Source organism: Acomys minous (assembly GCF_964271855.1).
Source record: "Acomys minous genome assembly, chromosome: 2".
Classification (NCBI taxonomy): Eukaryota; Metazoa; Chordata; class Mammalia; order Rodentia; family Muridae; genus Acomys; species Acomys minous.
In genome coordinates this window covers 63,220,738-63,248,245 of record NC_140484.1, presented here as the reverse complement: position 1 = coordinate 63,248,245, position 27,508 = coordinate 63,220,738, and the positions used below count along the sequence as shown (strand labels likewise).

The 27,508-nt window shown below is 44.0% G+C and overlaps 1 protein-coding gene across 2 annotated transcripts; it reads right to left on the bottom strand.

Moving 5' to 3' along the window:
• Positions 1-210: 210 nt before the first annotated feature.
• Positions 211-25,162, bottom strand: MKI67 (marker of proliferation Ki-67). 2 transcript variants are annotated; one of them, XM_084773549.1, is made up of 14 exons: positions 24,772-25,162; positions 22,812-22,890; positions 22,607-22,722; positions 20,400-20,466; positions 17,998-18,043; positions 16,590-17,588; positions 14,827-15,006; positions 13,719-13,976; positions 13,513-13,631; positions 13,244-13,415; positions 12,143-12,298; positions 4,482-11,296; positions 3,429-3,842; positions 211-533 (listed from the first exon to the last, which is right to left on the bottom strand). In XM_084773549.1, the coding sequence occupies exons 1-14, from the start codon at positions 24,861-24,863 to the stop codon at positions 480-482; spliced, it is 9,567 nt and encodes a 3,188-aa protein (XP_084629675.1). In that variant the 5' UTR covers positions 24,864-25,162; the 3' UTR covers positions 211-479. The 2 variants fall into 2 exon arrangements, with proteins under 2 accessions (XP_084629675.1, XP_084629674.1); XM_084773548.1 differs by having other exon boundaries at positions 13,719-13,980; positions 14,831-15,006.
• Positions 25,163-27,508: the final 2,346 nt, after the last annotated feature.

Here is a 27,508-nt window from a genome sequence, read left to right as displayed (position 1 = left end):
ATTTCTACTAAAGGCCAAACACCAAAAAAATCAGGCCGACTCCGTACTGTTACAGTATGTCTAATGATCGAAGTTTACAAACCAAATGTTCCAATGTAGTTATACTGTGTACGCTCCACTGATGGGACCTGAGAATGCAATAGTGCCTCCTGCTTTCCCTGCTGTGATGGTGGACACATGCAGATACAGATACTCAGAGAGGCCACAGGAGGCAGTGAACTTCAAAGCTTTATTGTGCAGGACAGAAAGCCACCACTCCCAAACTTTTAAACTGTTATTGCTGAGATTCCTGGTGATCCCCTTCATGATCTCCATTGGAGTTTGAAGAAAGTATAACCAGGAAAGCTTGAAGCTTCTTTCTTTAAAGACAGGCAGCATTATTTACAGTTCACCTTCATGCTGGAGGTGAGACTCACACTGCAATTCATCATGAAGTTGAATTTATTTTTCTTTCTTAAATGTCTCTGCTACATGGTATACTATTCTGGTTGACGTCTTGTTCTTAATTTCCTGGTGTATACAATGTCTTCATCCTGTTTGGGAAGAAAATCATAATTCCTAAATGCCAAGTAACAATTTTTGTGACGAGCTCAACTCTACAAACTCCTGGTCCTGACCTAAGTGTTATTCGGGTCTTCTAAATATAAATGAACTTTGAGGGGCTAAGGAGATGGCTCAGTGGCTAAGGGCACTTTCTGCTCTTGCAGAGTAGCTGAGTTTAACTCCCAGCACCCACATGGTGGGTGGCTCACAACCACCCATGGGATCATCAGATGCCTTCTTCTGACTGACCTCTGCCAGGAGACATTTGGTACACATACAAATATGCAGGCAAAACACTCACTACACATTAAAAAAAAGAAAAAAGAAAAAGAAAACCTTATTTTTTAAATACTTCAAAGTTGGAAATTTTTACAATGCTTGCTTTAAGGTTGTTTCTCCCTAAATGTTTTCTTAGCTTTTTAAACGTAGACTCTATGTTCTTCCACAAGTTTCTGACATATATTACACAAGTTCTCCATCACTGCACATGGCTCACTAATCAGAAGACATCATTCAGAAAAACTGAATGTGGCCTAGATGAAAACTTAAGTGTCCTAAAGCCAGTTTCCCGCAGACTGAGAACAGTCATTGTGTCCTGAGGCTTCCTGTGTGTCTGTAAGAGTATAATGGGTCCTCTAAGGCAGGGGAGAGATGGAGGCCCATCTACCTGGAAATGGGGATCAAATTTACAGAAAGCAGAAGATGACAATAGCCTCTCAGAGCAAATGACCACATACCAAAGCAAAAGTCCTGGTACCTGATAAACACAAGGCCCACCCAATGCAAATTAGGAAAAGCCAAGGGAGATGCTGGACATACTTTAGAAGCAGCTTTGTGAATGTTCACAAATACTAAGAAAAGGAGACAGAAAGCAGAAAACATACTGAGGCTCAGTATGGACAAGGAGCTTGGTATGTGAGTGCTGTTGAATTCTAGAAGTAACAGGTGGCTGCTCACATGGATCTACTGTACACATGCTGACAAAAGTCACACACAACAGATGAGAGGCTTGACCCTCCAGCACATCTGCAGGAGGGACCCCTGGAAAATATATACATCCCATATATACAGTATCTGGGTGTATGGACACAGAGCAGAACCACATGGCTGACAGACAGCAGCGTGGAAGTCCTAGAGACATTTGTCGGTGTATGGAGCCTCCTGGGTACCGATGGGCGAGAAGAGGCCTGCGTGCCTATGACACAATGACCTGACCCTCGGCTTCACTGTTGTATTCAGGATTATTCGAGTAAAACAACCGGGTTTCATTCCTTCCATTTCATTCTGATAAAGTACTACTTTCAGTATTATGTGCTTAGAGTTCTGATTTAAAGTGAGAACATGAGATATACTTGCTAACCATAGGAGGCTGAGTTCCTGGTGTCTCTTTGCTATCATAATGAAGGCTTGCTACCATGAAACAGCTTCTGCTTCCAGAGAGCCCGTCTCCATTTCCTGGGTCTCCTTTCCTGAGCCTCCCTTCCATCCTCTAGAGCAGTGGTTCTCAACCTGTGGGTTGCAACCTCTCTGTGAGGGTGTCAACCCTTTCAGATATCAGATGTTTACATTATGCGCCATAACTAGCAAAATTATTTACCAAACAGCAATGAAAATAACCCTACGGTTGGAGGGTCACCACAACATGAGGAACTGCATTAAAGAATCATAGCATTAGGAAGGCTAAGAACCACGGCTCTAGGCATTCTATCTGTACCTTCTCACTAGATTTTCACGCCGTCTCACTCCCTCCAGCTCTGTGGGATGTGTCGTGGGACTCCCTGTGCTGTCAGTAGTGCTTCTTGGTTTATTCTAGAAGTGGTTAGGACTGCCAGCTCAGCCACAACTCTAGCTCAAGTAGCTGTTGCTACCTTTCATCTCATCAGTTGTCTCAGAATACAGTATGTTCAAGTTCAAACTGAGTGTAGAGAACACTTACATATCACTCCCACAAAGGTAACTGCCCACCCTGTCTCTAACTTTTCCTAGAATACTGCTTAATGTAAGACAGACAATGCCCATTTTCAGCCCATTAGCTAAGATACTGTGAGGTGAGGGTGGCAAAACAACACACTGAGTAGAACTTACCTACTTCCATTTATTTGCTTAGGAGACAGCCAATCCTGGGCTTATTCTGCCCTTTTATTTATTGTTATTTTCCTAAAATGAGACTTTTCTTTTTTGGGGGATGAGTGTTTTGTTTGCTTGGTACTTAAGGAGGTCAGAAGAGAACATCAGATCCCCTGGAAATGGAGCTAGAGATGGTTGTGAGCAACGTGAGTCCTAGGAATCAATCACACCTGGTTCCTCTGAAAGATCAGTTACTGCTCTCAACCACTGAGTCAATTCCCAGCCCCTATTCAGCCATTTTAAAGGAAATCTTTTGAGGTCCATACATGGCCATCTTTATTTTAGTTAAGTGTTGCCAACCTAGAGAGGCAGAAGATGTCATCTACAACCACCATACTCCACATTACAACCATCACAAAGTGACATTAGATAAGTGTATAGGTCTTCTGGAATGAAATTTTCTTTTCTTTTCTTTTTGATTTTTGAGACAAGATCTCTCTGTGTTAGCCTTGGCTGTCCTGGACTCATTTTGTATACCAGGCTGGCCTCCAACTCACAGCGATCCGCCTGCCTCTGCCTCCTGAGTGCTGGGATTACAGGCATGTGCCACCACGTGGAATGAAATTTTCAATAGGTGAATTCATAATTGAACGTGGAATTACCAAAAACAGACACAAGAAAGTAGGTGACTTGGATGACAGCTTCTCCCATTAGCATAGCTGGGAGCTGCTGGCACATTCTTATTTGCCTTTGTAACCTGAACATAAATATTAGAGCATTTTGGGTCTGGTAGGATGTAAAACAGCAAGGGCCCTTACCTTCTTTGGAATTTTAGCACCTTTCTTGGCACCTTGAGTTACTCTTGGCTTAGGTTCACTGTCCAAAGTGGCTCCAATTTTTTTGGATCTCAAACACCTAACATCTGAATCTGCAGAGACTCTTTTCTCTTTCTGAGTCTTTACCAAGATTCCTGCCGCTGGCTTGCTTGTCTTCTCCTCTGCAGCAGGGGGCTGGGGAGTCTCACTCTGTCCTGCAGACCTCAAGCATGTTCTTCTCCCACTGACTTTGCCCCTTGATGTAGATTTCTTGGCTCCATCATCTGGGTTGTGCAGCTCTGTCTCCTGGGAGAACTTTACAGTCTTCTCATTTTTCTTTATCTCAACCTTTTCTGCAGATGCATCAGCCTTGGGTCTTAGCTGTTTTCCGTTGGTTTTCTTTCGGTATCTAGAGCTCTGGGGTGTTTTCTAAGGGAATGAGAAGACAATCACAAAATTAGTTAAATCTCAAGATTCATTAGAAAAATAAAAGCAATATAGACAAAGGATCACAAATTTCATACTGATTAATTTACTAAGAGTCATCTAAGATATTCAAAGTGATGTCTTGGCTGTTTTGTTCTTATGGAAACTCCAGCTCATACATTGAAGAATGCCAGTCATACAGGCAGCAAAGGAATCCCTGGTCCTTTAAAGATAATCAAGGAGCAAGGTCCGGCCATCTCTGAGGAGTGCCATGGTGACCTTCCTGTTCCATTCCTTCTCAAATACACGTGAGCCTTAGTACCTGTGTCCTTAACAGAACTACACTGCCCACCCATTCTCTGATGAAGTCTTCAAAGCAATTCATTCACTCCCTGAGAACTACAACATCCACTTTTGATTAGCTCTTTTCCAGAGAGGAAAACTTTAAGGAGTTAGTCTATTCCTTGTGCAAATCCCCAAAGGACCACTGGCCACAGCTATTAATGGTGATAAATGGAAGCTTCAAGGAAATGAGTATTTATGAGGACAAACCCCAACTGTACACAAATAACTGTAGCAAAATCAGCCTCACCCTCCCTGACAAGCACCCACTAAGTCCATCCCTATTACCTGATCTGAAGTGACTGAGTTTTCTCTGTTGTCTTCCTTTTCTTGCATTTCCTTGATGTTGCTTATCTGCTCTTCCACGGGATCAATTTTTTTTGACATGATTCTAAGGTGTTTCATCTTCACAGGCTCAGGTGATACACGCCTCTTGCTGCGAGCAGCCCTCCCTGTTTTAGGTACAGGCTTCTCTTCTGTTGCTTCCTGCTTTTGTGTCATAGAGCGCAACCCCCTGGTTCTTGAAATGCTTCCATCTCTTGAAGACTTGCTCTTGGGAGGCAGGGAAGCATTGCTTTTGCTTTCTGATGTTGCAGGGTCTCTGGTATCCACTGACATCTCCATGGGGTCCTCTTGAGAGGCCTTTTGCACTCTTCTGCATGTTCTCAAAGGCTTTGCTGAGTCTGGCATTTGCTGTAGAGTGCTCTTAAGGTCACTTGTGTCATGTAGTTTCTCAGAATGGTCTGATATTTGGGTTATTTCTTTGGAGTCACCCAGAACTTCAAGAGGTTGGACCTCATCCTTATGTGCCCTTAGCCTCCTCCTGCTGCTGGTTACATTAGCTGCTGTGTCTACTTTCTGCTTTACAGGCTCCTTTGAAGCTTGGGTGCCTTTGCCATCAATTTCAGGGATCTTGAAGGTCCGCATAGTTTGCCTTGATGCTGGCATTGTCTTCTTCACTACTAAAGGCTCTTCATCCACCTCTACTTTCCCACGCCTTGTCCTGGGACGTCTTGGTGAGGCTTGGAGGCTGTCCACTTGTTCTGCTTGTAGAGAATTACAGGGCATCTGTGTGGGTCTTTTATCACTTACTGATTCCTCAGTGTGACCTGGGGTTTGGATTGGTCCTTTGAGACCAGGTACTTCAAGAGGCTGTGCCTTTTCCCTGGGTACCCTCCGTGGCCTCTTGCTGACAGGCACACTTGCTGCTGGGTCAATTTTCTGCTTTGTAGACTTCTTAAGCTCCTCTTCAACATTCATACTATCACCCAAGGGCTCTTTGAGTGTGTTCCTGATTGCTCTGCCTGGTGGCTTTCTATGTGCTGTGGGCTCTTCTTTCACATCCACTCTGCACACTTGTATTCTGAGGTGTCTCTTTGAGGCTGCTGTGGTTTCCTTTTCTTCTACTTGTGGAGATGTGCAAGACATTCCTGTAGATGTTTCCTCTTGGGAACTGGTCAGCTCCTCTAAGGGTTGGGTCTTCTTAAGTATCCTTGGTTGGTTCCTCCTGCCAGTTAAACTAACAGCTGAGTCTTGCTTCTGCGTTGAAGATTCCTTAAACTCTTTGACACCTTTGCTTTCACCCATGGGCTCTTTGTGTGTGTTGTTTCTTGTTTCTCGTAACACTCCTGTAGTCTTTCTTTGTGCTACAGGCTCTTCAGCCACGCGCCGTTTCCTCAGTCTTCTTCCTGGTTGTGTCCCTGAAGTTGTGTCCACAGATTCTGGAGATTTGCTGGGCATCTTTCTGGTTTTGTCAACAGTCACCGAATCTATTGCCAAGTTTGGAGCTTGGTAGAGCTCTTGGAAGGCAGGCAGATCCTCTAGGGTCTGTGCCTTTTCTGCTCTTGTGACTCGCTGTCTCTTGCTGCCAGGCATACTAACTGCTGTGTCCAATTTCCGCTTTATAGGTTGCTTCCTTGTTCTAATGACTTTGTCTTCACCTTCTGGTACTCTAGATGAGTCCACGATTTCCCCTGATATTTCTGGAAGCATTCTGTCTCCTGACAGTTCATTTTTCACATGAATTTTCCTCAGATTAGTTCTGGGCTGTCTCTGTGAAGTTACTGAAGTGCCTTTTGGTTGTGGTGGTGACCTGCAGGGCACTTTTGTGAGCTTCTTCCCTCCCACTGAATCTTTGTCATGGCTTGGTACTTCAGGGAGCTCCTGGAGACCAAATAAATCTTCTAGGGACTGGGATCTTTTCTTACATGCCCCTTGCTGCCTCTTGCTGTGAGTTACATGTACTGTGGAGTCCAATGTTTGAGCTAGAGATTTCTTCACATCTTTGGCCCTTCTGCCATCATCTTCTGGAAGTCTGGATGCATGCATGACTTTGTGTGATGCACACCTTGGCTTATTCAGTGGAGAGAGCTCTTCCCTCATATCCACCTGACCGAGACCTGTCTTTGACAGTCTCTTTGTGCTTGCTGGGGTCCTGACTGGTTCTGGTTGTGGAGATTCCAAAGACATCTTAGCAGTTTCCCCAGTAGTCACTGGGTCACTGTCACCAGCTGGTGTTTGGAAGAGTTCCTGGACACCATCCAGGTCTTCTAGGGGTTGAACCCTGATCTTAGGTGTCCGTGACCTTCTCTTACTGCCCACTGAATTGCCTGTGAAATCCAGTTTCTGCTTTGGAGTTTCCATCAAAGCTGTGGCATCATTCTCTTCCTGCACTGGTGCTCCTGTGTATGTGGCTCTGCCTGGTGACTGTGTTTGCTTCTCAGGTATGGAAAGTTCTCTCACATCCACTTTCCTAAGACCCATATTTGACAGTCTCTTTCTGCTTGCTAGGGTCCTGACTGGTTCTGGTTGTGGAGATTCCAAAGACATCTTTGCAGTTTCCTCAATAGTCATTGGGTCACTGTCACCAGCTGGTGTTTGGAAGAGTTCCTGGACACCATCCAGGTCTTCTAGGGGTTGAACCCTGATCTTAGGCGTCCGTGACCTTCTCTTACTGCCCACTGAATTGCCTGTGAAATCCAGTTTCTGCTTTGGAGTTTCCATAAAGTCTGTGGCATCATTCTCTTCCTGCATGGGTGCTGGTGTGCGTGCAGCTCTGCCTGGTGACTTTGTTCGCTTCCCAGTTGTTGAAAGCTTTTCTCTCACATCCACCTGACCGAGACCCATCTTGGACAGTCTCTTTGTGCTTGCTGAGGTCCTGACTGGTTCTGGTTGTGGAGATTCCAAAGACATTTTCGCCGTTTCCTCAACAGTCACTGGGTCACTGTCACCAGCTGGTGTTTGGAAGAGTTCTTGGACACCATCCAGGTCTTCCAGGGGTTGAGCCCTGATCTTAGGCGTCCATGACCTTCTCTTACTGCCTACTGAATTGCCTGTGAAATCCAGTTTCTGCTTTGGAGTTTCCATCAAAGCTATGGCATCATTCTCTTCCTGCACTGGTGCTGGTTTGTATGTGGCTCTGCCTGGTGACTGTGTTTGCTGCTCAGGTATGGAAAGTTCTCTCACATCCACTTTCCTAAGACCCATATTTGACAGTCTCTTTGTGCTTGGTAGGGTCCTGATATGTCCTGTTTGTGGAGATTCCAAAGACATTTTTGTAGATTCCCCAACAGTCACTGGGTCTTTGCTACTGGCTGGTGTCTGAAAGAGCTCCTGGGTACCAAATAAGTCTTCTAAAGACTGAGACCTTTCTTTACATGCCCCTTGCTGCCTCTTGCTGCCAGTTACACTTGCTGATGGGCCCAGTGTCTTAGCTGTGAATTCCTTCACATCTTTGACCCCTCTGCTATCATCTTCTGGCCCTCTGGGTGTATGTACAACCTCTCCTGTAGCCTGCCTGAGCATATTCAGTGGAGAGAGACTTGTCTTGGTCAGTCTCTTTGAGGTTTGTGGGGTTCTAGCAAGTCCTGGTTGTGGAGATTTCAAGGACATTCTTGTTTTTTTGTAACCAGTTAATGGATCAGTGCTATAGCGTGGTGTTTTGAAGAGTTCTTGGAAGCCATCAAGATTTTCCAGGGGTTGGACATTTTTCTTAGTTGCTCTTGGCTGTCTGGTAGGCTCAGTTACATCTGTTGCAGCCTCCAGTTTCTCCTTGGGGGTCTCCATAATTGCTTTTAACCCATTATCTTGTACTGGTGCTGCTGGGGTTCTGCCTGGTGACTGCTCCCAGAATTCTGAAAGTTCTGTCACATCCATTTTCCTGTGGCTGATCTTGGTAAGACTCTTTCTGCTTGTTTGGGTTCTAACTGGTCCCGATTGAGGAGATTTTGTGAGCATTTTTTTGGTTTCACCAAGGGTCAATGAGTCTTTAGCATAGCCTGGTGTTTGGAAGAGCTGTTGGACGCTACTCAGGTCTTCTAGGCATGGTGTCTTATCCTTGGTTGCACGTCGAAACCTCTTGCTGTCAGGCATACTAGCTGTTGGATCCAGTTTCCTCTTGGCAGGTCGCTTCGATGCCCTAATGACTCTGTTGTCAGTGGGTACTTGGAGTGTATCTGTGGCTTCTCCTGATTGGGGGTGTTCCTCTGACTCTAAAATTTCTTCTTTCATATCCATTTTACCCATACTTGCCCTGAACTGTCTCTTTATGCTTTTTATGGTTATGACAGGTTCTGGTTGTGGAGAATTAAAGGACACTGCTTTGGTTTTGCCAACAATTAATGGGCCACTGCCATGTTCTGGTGTTTGGAATAGTTCCTCCATACCAGTCAGGTCTTCTAGAGATGGGGCCTGTTCCTTAGGTGGTCTCTGCTTTCTCTCAGGCGTTGTTAAATTTCCTGCAGACTCCAGTTTCTGATTTGAAGTTTCCATAGTTGTTTTAATCTCCTTTTCCTGCTGCACAGGTGCTGGTGTTTGTGCGGCTCTGCCTGGTGACTTTGTTCGTTTCCCAGTTGTTGAAAGAGTGTCTTTCACATCCACCTGACCAAGACCCATCTTTGACAGTCTCTTTGTGCTTGCTGGGGTCCTGATTGGTTCTGGTTGTGGAGATTCCAAAGACATCTTAGTAGTTTCCCCAACAGTCGGTGGGTCACTGGCACCAGCTGGTGTTTGGAAGAGTTCCTGGACACCATCCAGGTCTTCTGGGGGTTGAGTCCTGATCTTAGGCGTCCGTGACCTTCTCTTACTGCCCACTGAATTGCCTGTGAAATCCAGTTTCTGCTTTGGAGTTTCCATCAAAGCTGTGGCATCATTCTCTTCCTGCACTGGTGCTCCTGTGTATGTGGCTCTGCCTGGTGACTGTGTTTGCTTCTCAGGTATGGAAAGTTCTCTCACATCCACTTTCCTAAGACCCATATTTGACAGTCTCTTTCTGCTTGCTAGGGTCCTGACTGGTTCTGGTTGTGGAGATTCCAAAGACATCTTTGCAGTTTCCTCAATAGTCATTGGGTCACTGTCACCAGCTGGTGTTTGGAAGAGTTCTTGGACATCATCCAGGTCTTCTAGGGGTTGAGCCCTGATCTTAGGTGTCCGTGACCTTCTCTTACTGCCCACTGAATTGCCTGTGAAATCCAGTTTCTGCTTTGGAGTTTCCATAAAGTCTGTGGCATCATTCTCTTCCTGCATGGGTGCTGGTGTGCGTGCAGCTCTGCCTGGTGACTTTGTTCGCTTCCCAGTTGTTGAAAGCTTTTCTCTCACATCCACCTGACCGAGACCCATCTTGGACAGTCTCTTTGTGCTTGCTGAGGTCCTGACTGGTTCTGGTTGTGGAGATTCCAAAGACATTTTCGCCGTTTCCTCAACAGTCACTGGGTCACTGTCACCAGCTGGTGTTTGGAAGAGTTCTTGGACATCATCCAGGTCTTCTAGGGGTTGAGCCCTGATCTTAGGCGTCCATGACCTTCTCTTACTGCCCACTGAATTGCCTGTGAAATCCAGTTTCTGCTTTGGAGTTTCCATAAAGGCTGTGGCATCATTCTCTTCCTGTTCAGGTGCTGGTGTTTGTGTGGCTCTGCCTGGTGACTTTGTTCGTTTCTCAGTTACAGAAAGTTCTCTCACATCTACCCTGAGACTCATGTTGGACAGTCTCTTTGTGCTTGCTGGAGTCCTGACCGGTTCTAGATGAGATTTGCTTGGCATTTTTCTGATTTCGGCACTGTGGGCTGGTGATAGAAAGAGTTCCTGGAATCCAGCCATATCTTCCAGGGGCTGAGCTTTTTCCTTAGCTTTTCCTAAAGACCTTTTGCTTCGAATTACTGTCGGGGACAGCATTTTATATTCAGATTCCTTCAAAGCTTTGATGTTGCCTTGCTCAAGTCCTGGAACTTTGGGAGTGTGCTTGGTTCCCCCTGATACGTGTACAAGCTTTGTCTGTGCAGGGAGCTCCTCTTCCTTTGTGTTTACTTTCTTCCCAGATGCGCTGGCCCGTGCCTTTTTGCTTGTTTTGGTGTTCTCTGTTGTGGGTTGTGGGGATTTGCAAGGGACTTTGGTTTTATCATCACACAAGTTTGGTGTTTCAAAGGGTTCCTTGAGACCAGCTGGGCCTTCTAGAAGTTGGGTCTTTTTGTCAGGTGTTTTTGGCCAGCGCTTCACCTTGGTTGCATAAACAACTGAGCCCACTTTCTGTTTTGTAGCTCCTTGATCATCACTTGCTGGTGTGTTTTGCATGTGCATGGATTCCTCTGGGTTTTGTTTGGTTCCTTGTTCCTGATTAAGTAGTTCCTCAGCATGGTCCACTCTTCCTATTAAGTCTTCTGTTGGCTTCTGGTCTCTGGCACTTGATCTAATAGCTGACGTCTTTTCTGAACCTTCTTTTAATTCAATGTTTTCCTTGCATTTTTGTGAAGCGTTTTCATAGTCCTGCACCTGTAGATCCACTTCTTGTCCTCGCAGTGATGTCTTCCTTAAGTGTCTTCCTGTGATGCTGTCAGCAAGGTCCACTTCCGTTTTTTCATTCGAACTTTGTACAAGGGTATGATGTCTGAGCTGTCTAGATTGTCTTAACCCACTCACACTGGATGCTCTCTGCGAAGGTTCTGTGCCAGAGCCTGGAGTCTTCTGCTCAAGGTGAGTAATGTTATGGACATTCTTGGGGGTTTGCACTATGTTTCCATTCTTGATGCTCTGCCGTCTTAAGCTAGGACTTGCAGAATATTTGTCAGATGGCTCCTTTGCTGCATTCTGAGTACCAAAGAGCACATTTTCTCCTGTAAGAAGCAAAAATACATATACAATAAATTATTATTCTCACCATCTAACATCAATTTAATACTTGGTATTTAGTAAGTATATAAGAACCAATAATTTAGATTCTCATCTACCATGCTACTAGATAATCTCAAGTCTGCCCTATTTATGATCCATTAAATGTAACGTTATTTGGTGATAGAGCAGGGTCATGTTAAGTGTCAAGAAGGGTCTTCTAAAGCCTGCCAGACATGTGACATGGACCAGAATATAGGCAATTTTGTTTTAAAATCCCAGAAAGAGTTATCTATTATCTTGATTCACTAGCGAAGTAACACAGTTTCTATTGTTTATGTTCAGGGTCCATATCAAACTCTTTATGTAAGCAATGATGACCTTGGGTTCCTCCTGCTTCCGCCTCCCAAGTGCGGGGATCACTGCCATATAACATCACACCAAATGTTTGCCACGCTAAGGACTTAATCCGGAGTTTCCTGCATGCCAAGCAAACTCTCTACCAGACTGAGTTAGATCTCTATCCTTTAAACAATTTTTAATATGTGTAATTTACATACAAATATGGCAGGTCAAGTGTACTGTTTCTATCCTCTTATAACAAAGTAGCTAAAAGCATACAGACATCATGTAAACTTATTAACCTAGTCAATAATTCTTCCTACCAAGCTAAGTCAATGACTACCATTACAAAAATTGTGAAGACTGCTTGAAAACAGAACAGAGAAGGTAGAAATGGCATTTCACCAGAGAACGCAATTGTAGAGAATACAGTACAGTCCCTAAAGAAAAAGGCCAGCTTCAAGTCCCTATTTGAAAGTATAATAGTGGAAATAGACAAATAAACCAACCCAAGATCTCTGAGGTGATGGCCAGAGGTGTGTCTCCTGAATTAGTTTCTTGAACCTGTTTTTCAGGCAAATTCCCTGAACTGGAAAGAACGGAGCCCGTGTCACTCATCCGCTGCTGCTTCTCCTTCCCTGGGGTCTTGAACAATTCACTCAGTCCTGAGAAAGGAAAGCATGGGCAACATGGCTCGCAGTGTCCCACTCTCACTCAAGACAATCTCTACGACAAAAGCCTTCAGACTCCAGCTATGCATCGCCTCATTAAAATCTTACTTATCTTTAAGTGTTTTTTTAAATATAATATATATTCATCACATATTTAATTTAAAACCACACATATACTTAATTCACTTTTTTTGTTTTATCTTTTGTTATTTTTAAGAAGATTAATAAATTGATCAAAATGCAGTTCTTTAATGGGCTATTTCACAAATATATATTTAGGTGTTTAGTCATTCTGCAATAAATAAAAAGAAGATTCTACTACTCAGTTCAAATCTTAGTTCTCTTCCGAATTGTACAAATAGGAACTATCACATATCAAGGAGCATGAGACAAAATCTGCTTTCTTGAGTGTAAATCTAAGCCAGCCAGTCACACTTTCACTGATACTCAATCAGAGCGGAAATAGTTCAATTATTGATAGCTTAAAAAAAAGAATCTTTCTTACATGGCTTCCTCTCGGAAGCAGTTAAGCTCTCTAGAAAGTGAATCCTGAAGAATCAACACTGCTCTAAAACAACGTATTCCCTGGGATTAGCTGTCAGTGCAACTTCTCTGAAAAGACTGTAACAGAGCACACTGCCCTCACACCACAGTGTACCTTTCCATTATTTTCTGTACACATGCTGCTCAGCAGTGGGTATGCATTGGAAATTTGCATCCCTATGTCCAGTAGGACAGATTCGCCCAAAATTGACTGAGACCTGTCCTCTACTCCCAACCAACTTCATCTTTGAGTAGTAGTTGTTTTCTCTGTGGGCTCCCAGCTGGGGTTCTAAGGTTGTATGACTGTAAGAGATGGTGGATGGAGCTAACGAGCATCACAGAAGTCACAAACAGGATCACAAGGGCTGAGGCCACAGGTCTTCAGGATGCACTTACCCGACAGATCTTCACTGAAGTCCATTTTTTGGTTTAGCATCAAGTTGTTCAGCATTTTGTAGGGTCGAGCAGGCATGCTTACTTTTTCAATCTGCGCTCTCCCTATTACAATGGTACAGGGAGAGTTTGCATGGCCTGTGCTGAACTGATTGTGAAGGGTGCTTGTAGGTTTCTGCAGACAAAAGCAAGGCAGACAAAATATCACAGCATGAATAATATATGCCTACGGCAATTGAAAATAAAAGCAGTGCATGGCTGAAGCCCTATACCTTTGGAGTATTAGATCTTCTTTGTCTTTTGCTCGTCTGTTTTTGAGGGACATGTTTTACAACTTTAATTTGTGCTTGTTTCGAGCCGAGCTTTACGACATCTGCCCATGATTTTGCAACTGTCAAAGGAAAAAAATGGTGAAACTTTTCAAAACCCAGCATAAGAAAATTGAGTTTGAACTATTTTTGCCCAGGACAACACTAACCAATCAGGTTGGCTTCAGAAGCACCACTCCTTCTTTTGGAGGAAATCATCTGTAGGATGCCATGCTGACTTCGGCTGATGGATGTTCTCTTGGCTGGCACGTTGCTGCTCTTTCTGCCTGCTTTCTTGGGTGTATCTGCCTGATATAAGGATTTGCTTCCACTGGAAGCAGGCGAGGTCCTTCCTGACCTGCGTCTTTGATCATTTGCCCTTGGTGGAGTTATTCCAGTAGACTCTTGTTTCCCTGGGGACTGAGGTGGGACCTGACAAGGCAGAGTTGTTTATGAGAAACCCAATCAAGGAGGTAACATCTCTGTAATGCCTATTAAAAACCTTTACAACAAACCATGTAGCTTTCAAATCCTGAAGTACCAGTGAGGAAGGCGACACCGCTCAATGAAACAAGGCTCAATTTCAGCTCAGCCAACACCAGTCCTGGGTCTATATGGAGAGGGACACTCACTTCTGGGAGGTGGGACAGGGAGGAAGGTGTTGAGTGTGGCTACAAGTCCTTTTAGGAAACTGAGCTATGCAGTCACACTAAAGAAAAGAGACAAAACAGTGACAGAGGGCTAAAGGCCTAAGGAGCTACAGTTGCAGAAGAAAGATGTTTTATCAAAGATTTTCATTCCCATAACCTCAATGCCTTTATACTATCAAAAAACAAAGCAAAAAGCAATCCTTGTGATCACGTATGCTGCTGTCTTCAGATTCTTTTTGTTTGTTTTTATGTGCATTGGTGTTTTGCCTGTGTGATGATGTCAGATCTTGAAGTTACAGATAATTGTAAGCTGTAACGTGGGTGCTGAGATTTGAACAATGGTCTTCTGGAAGAGCAGTCAGTGCTCTTAACCACTGAGCCATCTCTCTAGCCCCTCAGATTCTTTAAAATGGTGTCAGTGTGCCCCAGAGTTTTCTTCAAAGGGAAAGTACCCAGTACCCCGCCTCACCTCCCAGAACGACCTGAGAGCACATATGGTTGTTTCTGGGCATGAGGTAAGTGGTAGAAAATTAAGATCTCAATTGCCTTTCTACCTCTGCCTGGGTTTTGGATGGAATGTGGACCATCTGTGAACCATGAGGTACAAATCCAATGCTGACTGTTCAACTTACCTTGATGATTTTCTTCAGGACAGCTGGACTGTGAGTGGCAAGTGACTTCCTCTTATTTGGTGTCTCTCCTCTTTTGAGTGGTGTATTAGGTGGCAAGTTTTCATCAAATAATTCAGGTCTTAGACAACCACCAAAGGATACACGTCTTTTCTTCAAAGACATTCCCTCACTCTTGTCTAAAATAAGAAATGCAAACATGAAAAGAGCAGTGTAAATGTCACTTAGGATTTATTTCAAAACAGCATTAAGTAATGCACTGCAAAGGCACTGAAACATGGCACCTTTATTCATAAAAATGATAAAGCAAGAGCAGCCTCAGGACTTCCTAAAAGATCTCAAGAGAAACCGGATGCACTGCACTTCAATTGGACAGAACAGAGGTTCTCCTTAAACTGAAAACTGCACGTGACAGAGCTTTAAAAAGTTATCAGTCTATAGTAACAGGTGTTACTGTCTAGCAGGAGTCAGAAAGTGAGCAATGTCCTGAGGAAACTTGATAAAAGACACACATACTTGGGCTAGACCCAGAGCTATCTTGTTGAGTAAACTATATGAGCAGGAAAAATCTCTATGCAGTGCTTGTGGGCAGTTCACAACCCCAAACCTATACAACTTCCTAAACAGTCTACATAAACCCCTTGTCCAGGACAGGCACTCCACTATGAGGCTCAATGGAACACTGGCTCATGAGTACAAGTGTCACTGACAGATAGCCACACCAATAGCTCACCAGCAGAAACCGTGCCTCATACAAAGATAAGTGCATTGGAGCCCAGAGAGCTTTCCTTTCTGTAAGCCAGCACGAAACAGTTGTGTAGAAAGATGCCACAGAGCTACTCACTATATAGTCTTGGGTTGTCAGTTTGCATTGTAACAGAGATAGAGAGAGAGCTTTCTCTAGGTGGTGAGATGGCTCAGCAGGTAAGGGTTCTTTGCTGCTAAGCTATGGACCTTAGGTCAATCCCTGGGAGGAGAGGACTGACCCCTACCTACAAGCTGTCTTGCATGAGAACCATGGCACATGCTTACACTCCCTTTCCCCCATATACTAAATTACATATAATTTCTTATATGTAAAAAGAAATTAAAAACAAAATGTTAATACCTTGGAAGCATATAGAACTCCACTGTGTAGAAACCTGAGTCCAGCCCAGTGTCTGCAACAAAGTGCTTCTAAGAGACTGAGAACAAGCCGGGTGATGGTGGTGTACACCTGTAAGTAATCCCAGCACTTGGGTGACAGAGGCAGGCGGATCTCTGTGAGATTAGCCTGGTGTACAAAGCAAGTTCCAGGAGAGCCAGAGCTACATAAAGAAACCCTGTCTCAAAAATAAATAAATAAAAGAAAGAAAAGGAGAGAGATAGAGAGACAAGAGACTGAGAATAGAGTGTGAACACAAGAGCCACTATATCCAATGATGCTCAAAGGCCTGACAACAGTTTATTCCCAAGGACCAATCCCACAATATATTGGACCAGAAGTGAAAAGCTATTGTGATTATACCCTTATTTTTCCTGAAGTAATTCCTGTGATGCGGTTCCCTCCTGAACTAGGTGCACCTCCTGTATTACTCCTCCTTATAAAAGGCAGTCTTTATACCCATACATCAGATAAAGCATGCCTCTTAGTGTACCAGAGTACTCAGTGGATTCTTTAGCACACAGCTAATCATACTAAATGAACACCTCATGAACTCCTAATATGTAAGGTAGACGGTAACCTACTAGGGAAAGTAGACATAACAGTTAAATAACTTACTAATGGATTCACCAAAGTTGCTGATATCAACGGAACTAAGGCCAGGTAGCTCAAAGCAAATCTGTTCGGCTGTGGTGGCCAATTTCTCAGGCTTGCTAAAGGAATCCTTGGGAGTTTTCTGTTCACCTGGAGCAAGGCATGGAGTTGAAGAGAGACGCTTTTGTGTCTGTGCAGACTGCACCTCTACCTTTGCAGGAGTACTCTTTCTCTTTCTGGAAGACGGATTTTCTGATGTATCAGCAGGGGTGACAGCATCTTCAACTTTCACTGAAGCTTGGTTTCTAGTTACCAGCTTCCTAGGAGTGACTATTTTATGAACTGCCTTGGCATCTTCTCTTTCATCTGGATTCACAGACTCTTTTCCACCAGTAACATGGACATCTTCATCCTTAAGTTGTTGTGACTTCCGCACAGGGGTCTTCATTTTAGCTGTCTCAAAGAGAGAGAAGCTGGACCTCAAAGCCTCCGTGGAAGTCTGAACAGGCTCCACATTGCTGTTCTGTCTCTCAGTACAGATCTTTTCAACTTTGGGTGAAGAGGTTACTGTAAGAGGGGTGCCTCCACTGGACTTTGGTCTGGCCTTGCATGACACAAGTAGCTGCGTCTCCAATGTTTCTTTTCCTGCCGCACAATCGGGTTGTGGTTCTGACTTTCTACGCCTCAGTTTCTGTGATTTTATAACCAACTGTTCCTTCATTGACTGATAAAGTTCCTCAAAGGGATAGTCACTTTTCTTGCTATTACTAAGGCTTGGTGCAGGAGAAGACGTCAGTTCCCTGTAAGTGCTTCCTGTAGCCCTGAAATTCCTAAAGAGATCCCCAGAAATGGGCTCTCCTATGTTTCTGCCACCGTGCTGTTCTACATGCCCTGGTGGATCTTGGGTAACAGTGTCCTTTGAACCATCTGAGGCAGGATTGTCTCCAGTGAGCCCTTTGGCATGTACCGAAGATCTTCTTGAAGCAGTGATTTTTGAAGCTTTGACATCGTGACCTCTCCCATCTTGGCAATAAATATGAAATAAGAAACAGAAGTTCAACAGTTTCTTAGTGACTAGCATTGCTGGAATTTTAAATTGCCTTATAACCTAACTAGCTTTTCATTTAGTCCACAAATTATTTAATTTCTTATACTTGTCTTATTATACTTTTTCCATCTTGATAAAGCACATTAGCTTTGAATAACCAGTCACGTAACATACCTTACCAGACAGCTTTAGATTAAATGGGCAACTAAATAAAACTCTAGGGAACAAGTTACCCAGCTACCTGATTTGGTTTGGCATGTTAAATGGAACCGGCGTTTTATGGGTTTGGGAGAGCAGAAATTTCATACCTATGTACCCATGACCCCACCCTTGCTATTGTCATAGTGGTCTGAGGTCCCAGAACAGACCCCGACCAGTACCAACCAGGGTCAGCAGAGAAGCTAGCTCTTGAGGCTCGCCGTGCCGGGTCCTACAAGTTGGAAAGATAAGAACGGGAATGTAAGCACCTTTATCTGTGTAGTCCTTTTGAGACATGAAAACACTTTCATTACTATCATTTGCCAAGCTGCTTCCTTTATGATATCTAGAGATTTGAGAAATAGACCCAAGGGACTTGAAAGCTAGTAGTCATAACATCAGCACTTCTTAACTAACTTAAAATCTTTCTTTTTTTTTCTTTTAATTTTAAGGTTTATTTTTGTATTTATGCATGTGTATATGTGTCTAGGCACATTTGTGTGGGTATCTGGAGTTACAGGTGGTTGTGAGCTGCCCAGTGTGGGTGCCAGGAACAGAACTTGGGTCCTCTGGAAGAACAGCAAGCACTCTTAAACACTAAGCCATCTCTCCAGGGCCCTGACTCCCAGTAAGTTTTCTAGAACTTCTTTATATTCCAGCATCATATGAACAAAGAAGCAAAGTTAAAATTAAGTTCCTTCACCTGTTAACTCACCACAGGCGCAAAGCATAGCTACCAAGTTTCACTAGAAATGGACTCAGGATGTGCTGATCTGCAGTTCCATTAGCACCTGTGCTCTCATCCTTTGCAGGTATCTGCTGTGTATCCGAGAGCCAGGAAGTTAAGACACAGTAAAGGCAGCACATCCATGGGCACTATAACTTCAGAGCCTGTATACTATTAGACGGGGCCTACATATTCTGCAATAGGGAACGATCCTGGAAGTGAAGGATACATGTTCGTGTGTGCTGTGAACAAAGTTGATGCTGGTATCTTTCTCAGATGCTCACCACCTTATTTCAAGGGACAGGGTACAAATTAAACCTGGCCCTCACCAATTTGCATAGACTAGCTGGTCACTAAATACCAGGACTCCTCCTGTCTCTGCCTCCTCAGTGATGAGGGCTACAGGGACATGCCACCACACCCAGATTTATTTACACAGGTTCTAGGGGATCAAACTCAGGTGCACATGCTTACAGAAAAAGCATTTTACACTAAGATATTTTCCCAGTCCTGTAATTTTTGCATGATTATATTAAACAGGCAGAAAAATCCTATTAATTATTATCACAATGTGTGTATTGAATTTTAACAGACTAGTAACCAGATAAATAGTTCATCAACTTGTCTATCCCATAGATGAACAACCACCAATAATTTTACTCTCCAGCACCTTCTGACAAGTTGAATGGTGGCTGGTGTGTGGGACACCTCAAAAAATAGCTTCCACTAGAGGTCAATGAGCACTGCGCCCCTCCAAGGGAGAAGCACTATTTAACATGGCAGAGACCTAGGCGAACTGTAAAGCTCCTAATCCAAGGGACTGCAGCTGTCATGGTACTAGTTTGACAAGCATTCTAAAAGGAGAGACAAAGATTCTTAAGCCTTACCCTAAAGCTACTGAATCTCACAAGCTTCTAATCTTAGATTGAGCTGTAGTGAACTGTACCAGTGGTAGGAATCTTGCTGCCACTCTCAAGTGCCAGGGTTCCTTCACATGACAAGCACCGGACCCACTGCCCTCTAAACTAGGAAACGTCAGCACTCTGTTTTCACAGTGTAATTATTTTAGATACACAGAAACAGACAGGTACAAGGACTAGGAGACAAACTGACTCAGCAGATGTGTCTCTTTCTTTTATTTCTGTTAGGTCTCAAACCTGGGACAAATGACTTAGGTGTCATTAACATAGCAAAGTGGACGCTGGTCCACCATCCCTCTATCTGTTACAGGGCCCTCTTCCTGTCTGACGTACCGCACCCTTTATCTTAAACTTCTCCAGCCCAGGGGCTGGGCTGCCCTCTCCCCAGCTCCTCTGGCCCGTATATACCACAAGCGTTTTGGCTGTGCTAGTCTCTCGGTCCACTCTGCCCCTCTTGGTCATTGGCTTCTCTCTCTTCTCCCCCACCTGCCCCTCCCTCACATGGCCTAGCTCAGGGTCACGTTCACTCTGGACTCCCACAGATACCTGTCTCTGCTTATGTTCTCTCCCTCATATCTATATATATATTAAAAAAAAAAAACTCCACTGTACCTAGGAGCAGTCATGTTCTTCCTTTTATTTTCCCCCCATTCAATTTCTATATATTCAGACCATCCTAACATGGGGTTGAACGATCACAATACAGTCTAGTAGAGTGTGAGACCAAGTTAGCACTCTTCTTTTGAACAGCAAAAAGAAACATTTTAGGTTAGTTTATTATGTTCATGGGCAACTTACTTCCTTGCTTTTGTTATTTACATTTCCCTGCTATGATCAAAAAGACATCTTGGTCACAAATTTAAGTGAAAAATTACTTCTTAAAAACATGAGTTCTCATCGTGACAAAAGAACCAAAGTCAAACCTGAGTACTTCCCCTCACCTGTCCAGGTGATTTCCCTGGAAATTCTGTTGACTTGCTTCCATCTTCATGACTTGCGTTTTCATATCTACAATGCACAGAGAATCAGGTGAAGATTTAAACCGCCAGGCTCAAGTGTTAAAGATACAAAACCTGGAACAAACTTCAGGCTTTGCTCAGAATATTACCTTACACAAAGAAATTGACTTAGTTAAGAAGATTTTTCATACTAAAAACTCATAAAAATGGAAAACTACAAAGCTATGTCCTAGAATTAGGATCACTACTTTTTCGATCTCTCTGGAAGAAAAGTGCATCTTTTTTGTTTTGTTTTGTTTTTCAAGACAGGGCTTCTCTGTGTACCCTTTGCTGTCCTGGAATGCACTTTGTGGACCAAGCTGGCCTCCCAAGCGCTGGGATTAATGTGTGTACCACCAGGTCTGGCAATGAAAAAGCACATCTTAGGAAGATGACACGAGCATTATGACAGACTCGGCGAAGAGTTCACATCTGAAATTCTTTATTGTGTACAACAAAAACTCAGCAAAGTAGCCTTTTAAATGTAGATGCTGTCTGCATGAGATCTGAAGCCAGCTAGCATCTGAAAGCCTTCTCCAAGCTATTATAGTGCTGAACCAAGTCTCTTTTGAGGAGTCTAGTCAATAAAAATGTCCCTTCAAATCATTCATAGAGACAAAGGACTTAACAGTAGTCTACTTAAAGACAAGCTACTCAACAGCAGGCTCCTAGAGGCAACAGAAGCCTTAAGAATTATAAAGAGTTGAAATTACGGGGGCAAAAACATTGCACTATGCAAGCACAAGGAGTTATTTTATTTATATTTATCAGTCAAAAGACTCACTAAGGCTAAAAATGTGATGAAAAGAGATGTTCTAAATGACAAAGAATTCTGTGAATCACTTAGAATTATGTCCAGGAGTCCACAACCATATGCCAGGGTATAGCATCAAAAAATATAAAGCAAAAAGTGAAAGGGAAAATTAATTAAGAAAAGTAAACAAATCCTCAGTGGGTGATTTCAATATCTCTCTTAAACTATTAAGCGGGGAAATAATAAGATAATTACTAAGAACAGAGAATTTAACAGGTCTACAAATAGAAAACTACATTCAATAGTTGTAGAATACCACTTTCAAATACAGAAAATGGGGGGAGGGCATTTGATCACAAAGAAAGCCTTAAGAGATTTCTACTAGGAGTCACTCAAATTCTCATCAAGAATGAATAAATTGTGAATACTCTTACGTGTTACTGTGTATACTGTGCTATGGTAATGAAATACCTATACTGTGAGAGGAAACAAGGCAAAGACACCCAGCATGCTACATAAATCCCACAAACAAGAACATTAGTCAGACACAAACACATAAAGTTTCATGCCTAGTATCATGTTTAGAGGTTCACAAACAGGTAGCAAGATTCCAAAAACACTTCTCTGTTATAGCCACCATGGTGGCTTAGTAAGAGAAAAGAATTTGTGATTAGAAAGCACACACACACACACACACACACACACACACACACACACACACCAACATCCACCTTGTAGAGGTTTTCTTTGTAACTTGGTGGTGCTGTATTAGTCAATTAGGACTACCACAATTAAACACAGACAGAGTGCTTTAAATAACAGAAATGTGCCGCTCACTGTTCTGGTTGGAAATCCAAGTCCAAAGCATCTGTGGGCACGGCTTCCTTTGGGCCTCCTGGACTGGCAGCCCTCTTCCTGCCTCTTCACAGTGATTCCTGTCTGTGCACTTGCTCCCCTGTATGCTAACCTTTTCTTATTACAGGGACATCAGTCATGGGTTAGGACCCAGCCCAGTTACCTCAGTTTGACATAATAGTTCCTTAAGAGCCAAATAAACACTCTAAGGGACTAGGAGCTAGGAATTTTAAGATGTGCCATCAACACTGGGAACACAGAAACAGGAGGACACTTGGGTTTGGTTGTCTTAATCCCAGGGTACTTAGAGACCTATTCTCAGAAAGCTGGGAGGAAAAAGTGGCCCATATCCTGAGGACCACACCTGAGGTTGTCCTCTGTTCTCCAGACACACACACACACACACACACACACACACACACACACACACACACACACTGCAATATTTCCAGTATCCATCTACACCAAAGAAAGATCAACTGTGGTACTGGTTTATAGCTAAAGCACATATTTAGAATTGACCCAATTAATTTTCACCTACCTAAATGATCGGTCAATTATTGTTATTATATCTCCATGCTTCAGATGCACAGGCTCATCTATTGTAGTCCCATTTATTTGTGTTGGATTTGTGGAACTGAAATTATATAATACTGCCTACAAGTAGAGAGGAGAGGCAAATACTAAGGACTTGCTTAAAATCATATTCAATAGCTTTTAAGAGTTGATTTCCAAAACCCCCTTACCTCTTGCCCTTTGACTTCAATTTTGCAATGTTTTTTTGACACCACAGGCAGCTGGATACGAATGTCACATTCAATACTCCTTAATAGTAATAATAATAATAAAAATAAATAAATAAATAAGGGTTTTTACAAAGGTATGCAACTAAAAAAAAAAAAAAGAAACACTCAAGTTTTCAAAAATATTAACAGAATTTTACTAATATGCTGAGACTGTAAGTGTAATGACACCAGGACTGACAAGACAAAATAGGCAGTGCAAACAATTCTCATGAGTACAGCCTAAGAAGCCATAAAAAAACCATTAAAACTTTAGTACTTCAGAATAATTATATTAAACACATTATCGTATAAGTAGTTATACTTACAAGATGTAAATAAAGGAGTACTTTATATCAGTGTTTAGGAAAACTTTGTAATGTGCTTATAACAATTTGAACATTGAATGACATAAAATGTGCTGTAGGTATTCAATGCCTCAGCTCCTTCATAAACAGAAGGTCCATACCAGAACCACTGTTGCTATTCAGTGACAGTTACGTGTGTCACTTGTGTCACGCAATTAATCTATACGAGTTTTTTTTTTTTTACCTGTTTTAACACCCGCACCATGTTGGCAGATTCAAATGTCCTCACAATACAAACACTAGTCCACAAACAGTATCTAGATTAGAATGTCTTTCTAGAAAGCCAGCACTACGGTGGCACAGCACAGAAGGGACAATTCCTAACCATCCACGTACCAGGAAGAGTTTCACAGATAGCTCCAGCCTGAACTGGAAAGGCCTGAATACATGCGATGTGCTGTCTGTTTTCCTATGAACCTCTGGAGTCTACATGTATCTCTTCCTATAAATTGTTTACAACCAATTTATAACCAAACAAATTGAAAACAACCAAACGCAAATTGTTTTCAAAAGTTTAAAACGTACCCAAAGCACATCTAAGTAATAAACCCAACGAATGACACAGGTGACAAGGATGGTTACTTATTTTTCTTCTGAACAACAACAAAAAAAGCTATAGAAAGTGACAGCTTCTTCCCTCTCAAGAAAAGGTAGGCTTGGGTTATCAAAACCCCAGGCAGAGTCCATATCTTAGAACCCAGTTTTACAGAACAGAAAGATCACTACAGTTCATATTTCTTAACCTCCATGCCACAGCCATTCGAGACCAGAGTATCCCTCAACACCCTGTTCACCGTCAAACACATCGTGTCTCTCTGTCCTTACTTTGTGCTACTAGTGACAGACACCTCTCCCTGGGTGACATGAAAAAACTGTCACCAGACTTTGCCAAATGTTTGTTTCCGGACTCCCAAATCCAAATCTCCATCTTCCTACTGGACACTCAACCTGTGTCACATACTGATTGATCTTAAATGTCAGACACCATATTGGGACGGGGGGGGGGGCGGTCTGTAATCATTAACAAGGCAGACCTTGCCTCGGAGCTGAAGTCTGTTGGGAGCCAAAAACCTAGAAACTAATTACAAACAGGCAAGGTGTTAGGAAAGACGTGCTTTCTTCAAAACTCCTTCTCAGGTAGCATTTTAAAAGCGGCAGAAGGAGCTATAAACGGTCAAACTTGGCCCAAGTGGCAAGGCAAGCAACTGGCTGGAAAGCCTCAGGAAGGAGGACTGCCATCAGACCCACCGGGTAGGGAAAGAGGGGAATCTCCCAGAGCACCCGAACAGGGCTCCCCCATCTGCAGGATTTCAGAAACATCTGGAGCCACAGCCGGCTGCCTCAGAGCGACAGTGCAGGACTGGGCAGGACTGGCAGGGCACCGAAGTCAGCTTCGCGTCTACCAAGTTTAAAACCCCGATTCTGTTTGGGAAGCTCCCAGTGCATGAGCACGGCTTCCGACATGCTACAAGGGACAGGCCTACCAAGCGCAAAGGGCGAAAAGGGCCGCGGGGTCCGGGGCCTGGGGTCACTTCGCCCCCATCCCGCGCGCTCACCTTCCGAACAGGCAGGAGCTGAGACTCAGCGGGAAGTGTGCGCCGTCGTCGCCGCTCCGCTTGATGGTGACCAGGCGAGCGGAGGACGCCATGGTCCAGCCGGCTGTCAGTCCGAAGCGAGTGACTGAGGCCGAGGGTGGAGTAGCCTCTCCGTGAGGCTCGCCGTCCCGCCTGGGCCTCTCCTCTGCGGGTCCAGCTCTGGTCGCAGCTCACAGGGCCCAGCCCGCGTCAGAGCCCGTCGGCTCCACAGCCGCGGCGGCAGGACCACGGCCACCCGCGTCCTTTGCTCCGCCCTGACCCGCACACCCGCTGCCCGCCGCCCGCCGCCCGCTTCCCGAGTGCCGCCTAGTCAGTTCCGCGCCAAGACGGCCCACAGAGCCCGCCCGATTCAAACGAAAACGGCGGTTCAAATTCTGCCGCTAAGGGCTGCGATTGGACAAGGCGGCCAGAGAGAGACCAATGGGAAGGGCTATATAGAACTGACAGGTAGGCGGGGCCTGGCCATGGGGCAAGCCCGCAAAGCGGGACACCGCTTTATAAGTGACACGTGGGTGGATAGGGTGGGGCCAGAGGGCGGGTCCCATCCGCTCCGGTGAGCCGGGAAGTGCAGCCCAGCTTTTCAGTACTATAGGCTCGCTCTCTCCAGAAATCAAACACCAACAACGTCGCGTCTTAGGTTTTTTGTTTTGTTTTGTTTTCGTTTTTCGAGACAGGGTTTCTCTGTGCAGCCTTGGCTGTCCTGGAGTCACTTTGTAGACCAGGCTGGCCCCGAACTCACAGCGATCCGCCTGCCTCTGCCTCTGCCTCTGCAGGGATTAAAGGAGTACACCACAACCGCCCGGCCCTGTGTCTTATATTCTTTAAGTCTCCCTGCTTAGTGCCCGCTGTGGCGGTGGCACTGTTTTCAGGAAACCATAACCTAAAAGTTACTGCTGCAGCACAGTTACATTTGTTTCCAATGCTTTCCTGGGGGGTGGGGGTGGGGGCGGGCGGCGGAGAAAGCCAATTAAAATAACCTGTGCAAGACTATGCCAGCCAGCAAATCCTAAAATAAGGATCCTAGGGCACCTGTTGGGTTTTATTATGAGGCCAGGTGCCAGTAAGGTGAATATAGAGTACCCATGTCTTTGGTGTCCCCACCCCCCACCCCCACCCCTTTTTTTTTCTCATGCTCCCTTCTATTTCTGGATGTGCGTCAGTGTTTTTCCAGGACGGTGCTGTAAAAAATTCCACATCTGGAGAGATATAAACAGTGTCTACCCTCTCCTCATAAGGTCCCACAAGGCTGAACAAGGGTCACCCTGGGGGACCAGTGGGTTTTAGACTACCCTGACCCAGACTGATTACCTCTTAGCCTCTAAACATAAACCTCTGGCCAGGACTTCAAAGATATATTTAGGGTGATGGGCCTCTTTGTTCCTATTCACAAAGGACCACACTGGCTGAATCTCCCTTTTCTGCTTTTCGCTGTTACCTGCCTCTGTGGTTAACCTATTAAGAATGGGTGGTTGAGCCTTCCTTGTTAGGGCTGTCAGGGTCCAAGCTCCACTCTAATCACTTAGGCATCACTTTATCATCCCCAAATGTAAGCAGTGCACCTAATACGGGGCATCTCACAATTTCATTTTATGGAAGGCAATTCATCAAGATAAAATTTAAAAGCAGCAAATCAACTCATATTAATCTGTACACACACACACACACAATTGTTACTTTATTGTGAATACGTGTATAAATGTGTGTGTGTATGTGTATGTGTCTGTCTGTCCATGTGGATATGAATTCAGGGGCCCGTGGAGGTCGGAAGAGGGCACTGTATCCCCTGGGACTGGAGTTACAGGCAAATTGTCATCCACCTGAAGTAGCCACTGGAACCTGAACTCAAGGTTTCCGCAAGAGCAGTGAGACCTCTTCACCACTGTGCTCCAGCCCTCAGCTCATATGGGTTTTTTATTGTTGTTGTTGTTGGTTTTTTGTTTTTTTTTTGTTTTTGCTTTTTAAACTGTACTTAAATTTTAAGCTTTATGCTTTGTTTCAAATTATAGCCTCAAGGAAAGTAAGTTTACGGGCCATAGTGTCTTTGTTATTTTTTTATTGCCATGACAAAAACACCATCACCAAGGCAACTTAGAAAACAAAACAAAACAAACAAAACATTTAACTTGGGGCTCACAGTTTCAGAGGGTTAGAGTCCATGACCACTCATGGTAGGGAGCACAGAAGGCAGGTAGGGAAGGTCCAGAAGAAAAAGCTGAGAGCTTACATTTGATCCACAAGCGCAAGGGACAGAGAGACAGACAGAGACAGAGAGACAGAGATAAGGCACTCAGGTGTGGACAATTTAAACCCAGTGACATACTTTGTCCAACAGGGCCATACCCCCCTAATCCTTCCCAAACAATTCTGCCAACTGAGGACCAAAAGTTCAAATATATAAACACCTATGGACGCTATATCATTCAAACACCCACCCATGGGATCATATAAAAAGCCATTATAAAGCCGGGCATGGTGGCACATGTGTTTAATCCCGGCACTCAGGATGCAGAGGCAGGCAGATCACTGTGAGTTCGAGGCCAGCCTGGTCTACAAAGCAAGTCCAGGACAGCCAAGGCTAACACAGAGAGACCCTGTCTTGAAAAACAAAAACAAAAACAAACAAACAAAGCCATTATAAAGACACTTAAGCATTATAAAAATCACCTTTCATTTCTTTTCATCTCCTTTTCATTCCTCA

Excerpts from the sequence above, each read along its gene's own strand:
- MKI67 (XM_084773549.1), bottom strand. The coding sequence starts at position 24,863 with ATGGCGTCCTCCGCTCGCCTGGTCACCATCAAGCGGAGCGGCGACGAC. Across the intron at positions 12,299-13,243 it reads CTTCAGTGAAGATCTGTCGG|GACTGAGTGAATTGTTCAAG; the intron begins GTAAGTGCATCC and ends TTCCTTTCTCAG. Across the intron at positions 3,843-4,481 it reads ACTCAGTCACTTCAGATCAG|AGCTCTAGATACCGAAAGAA; the intron begins GTAATAGGGATG and ends AAAACACCCCAG.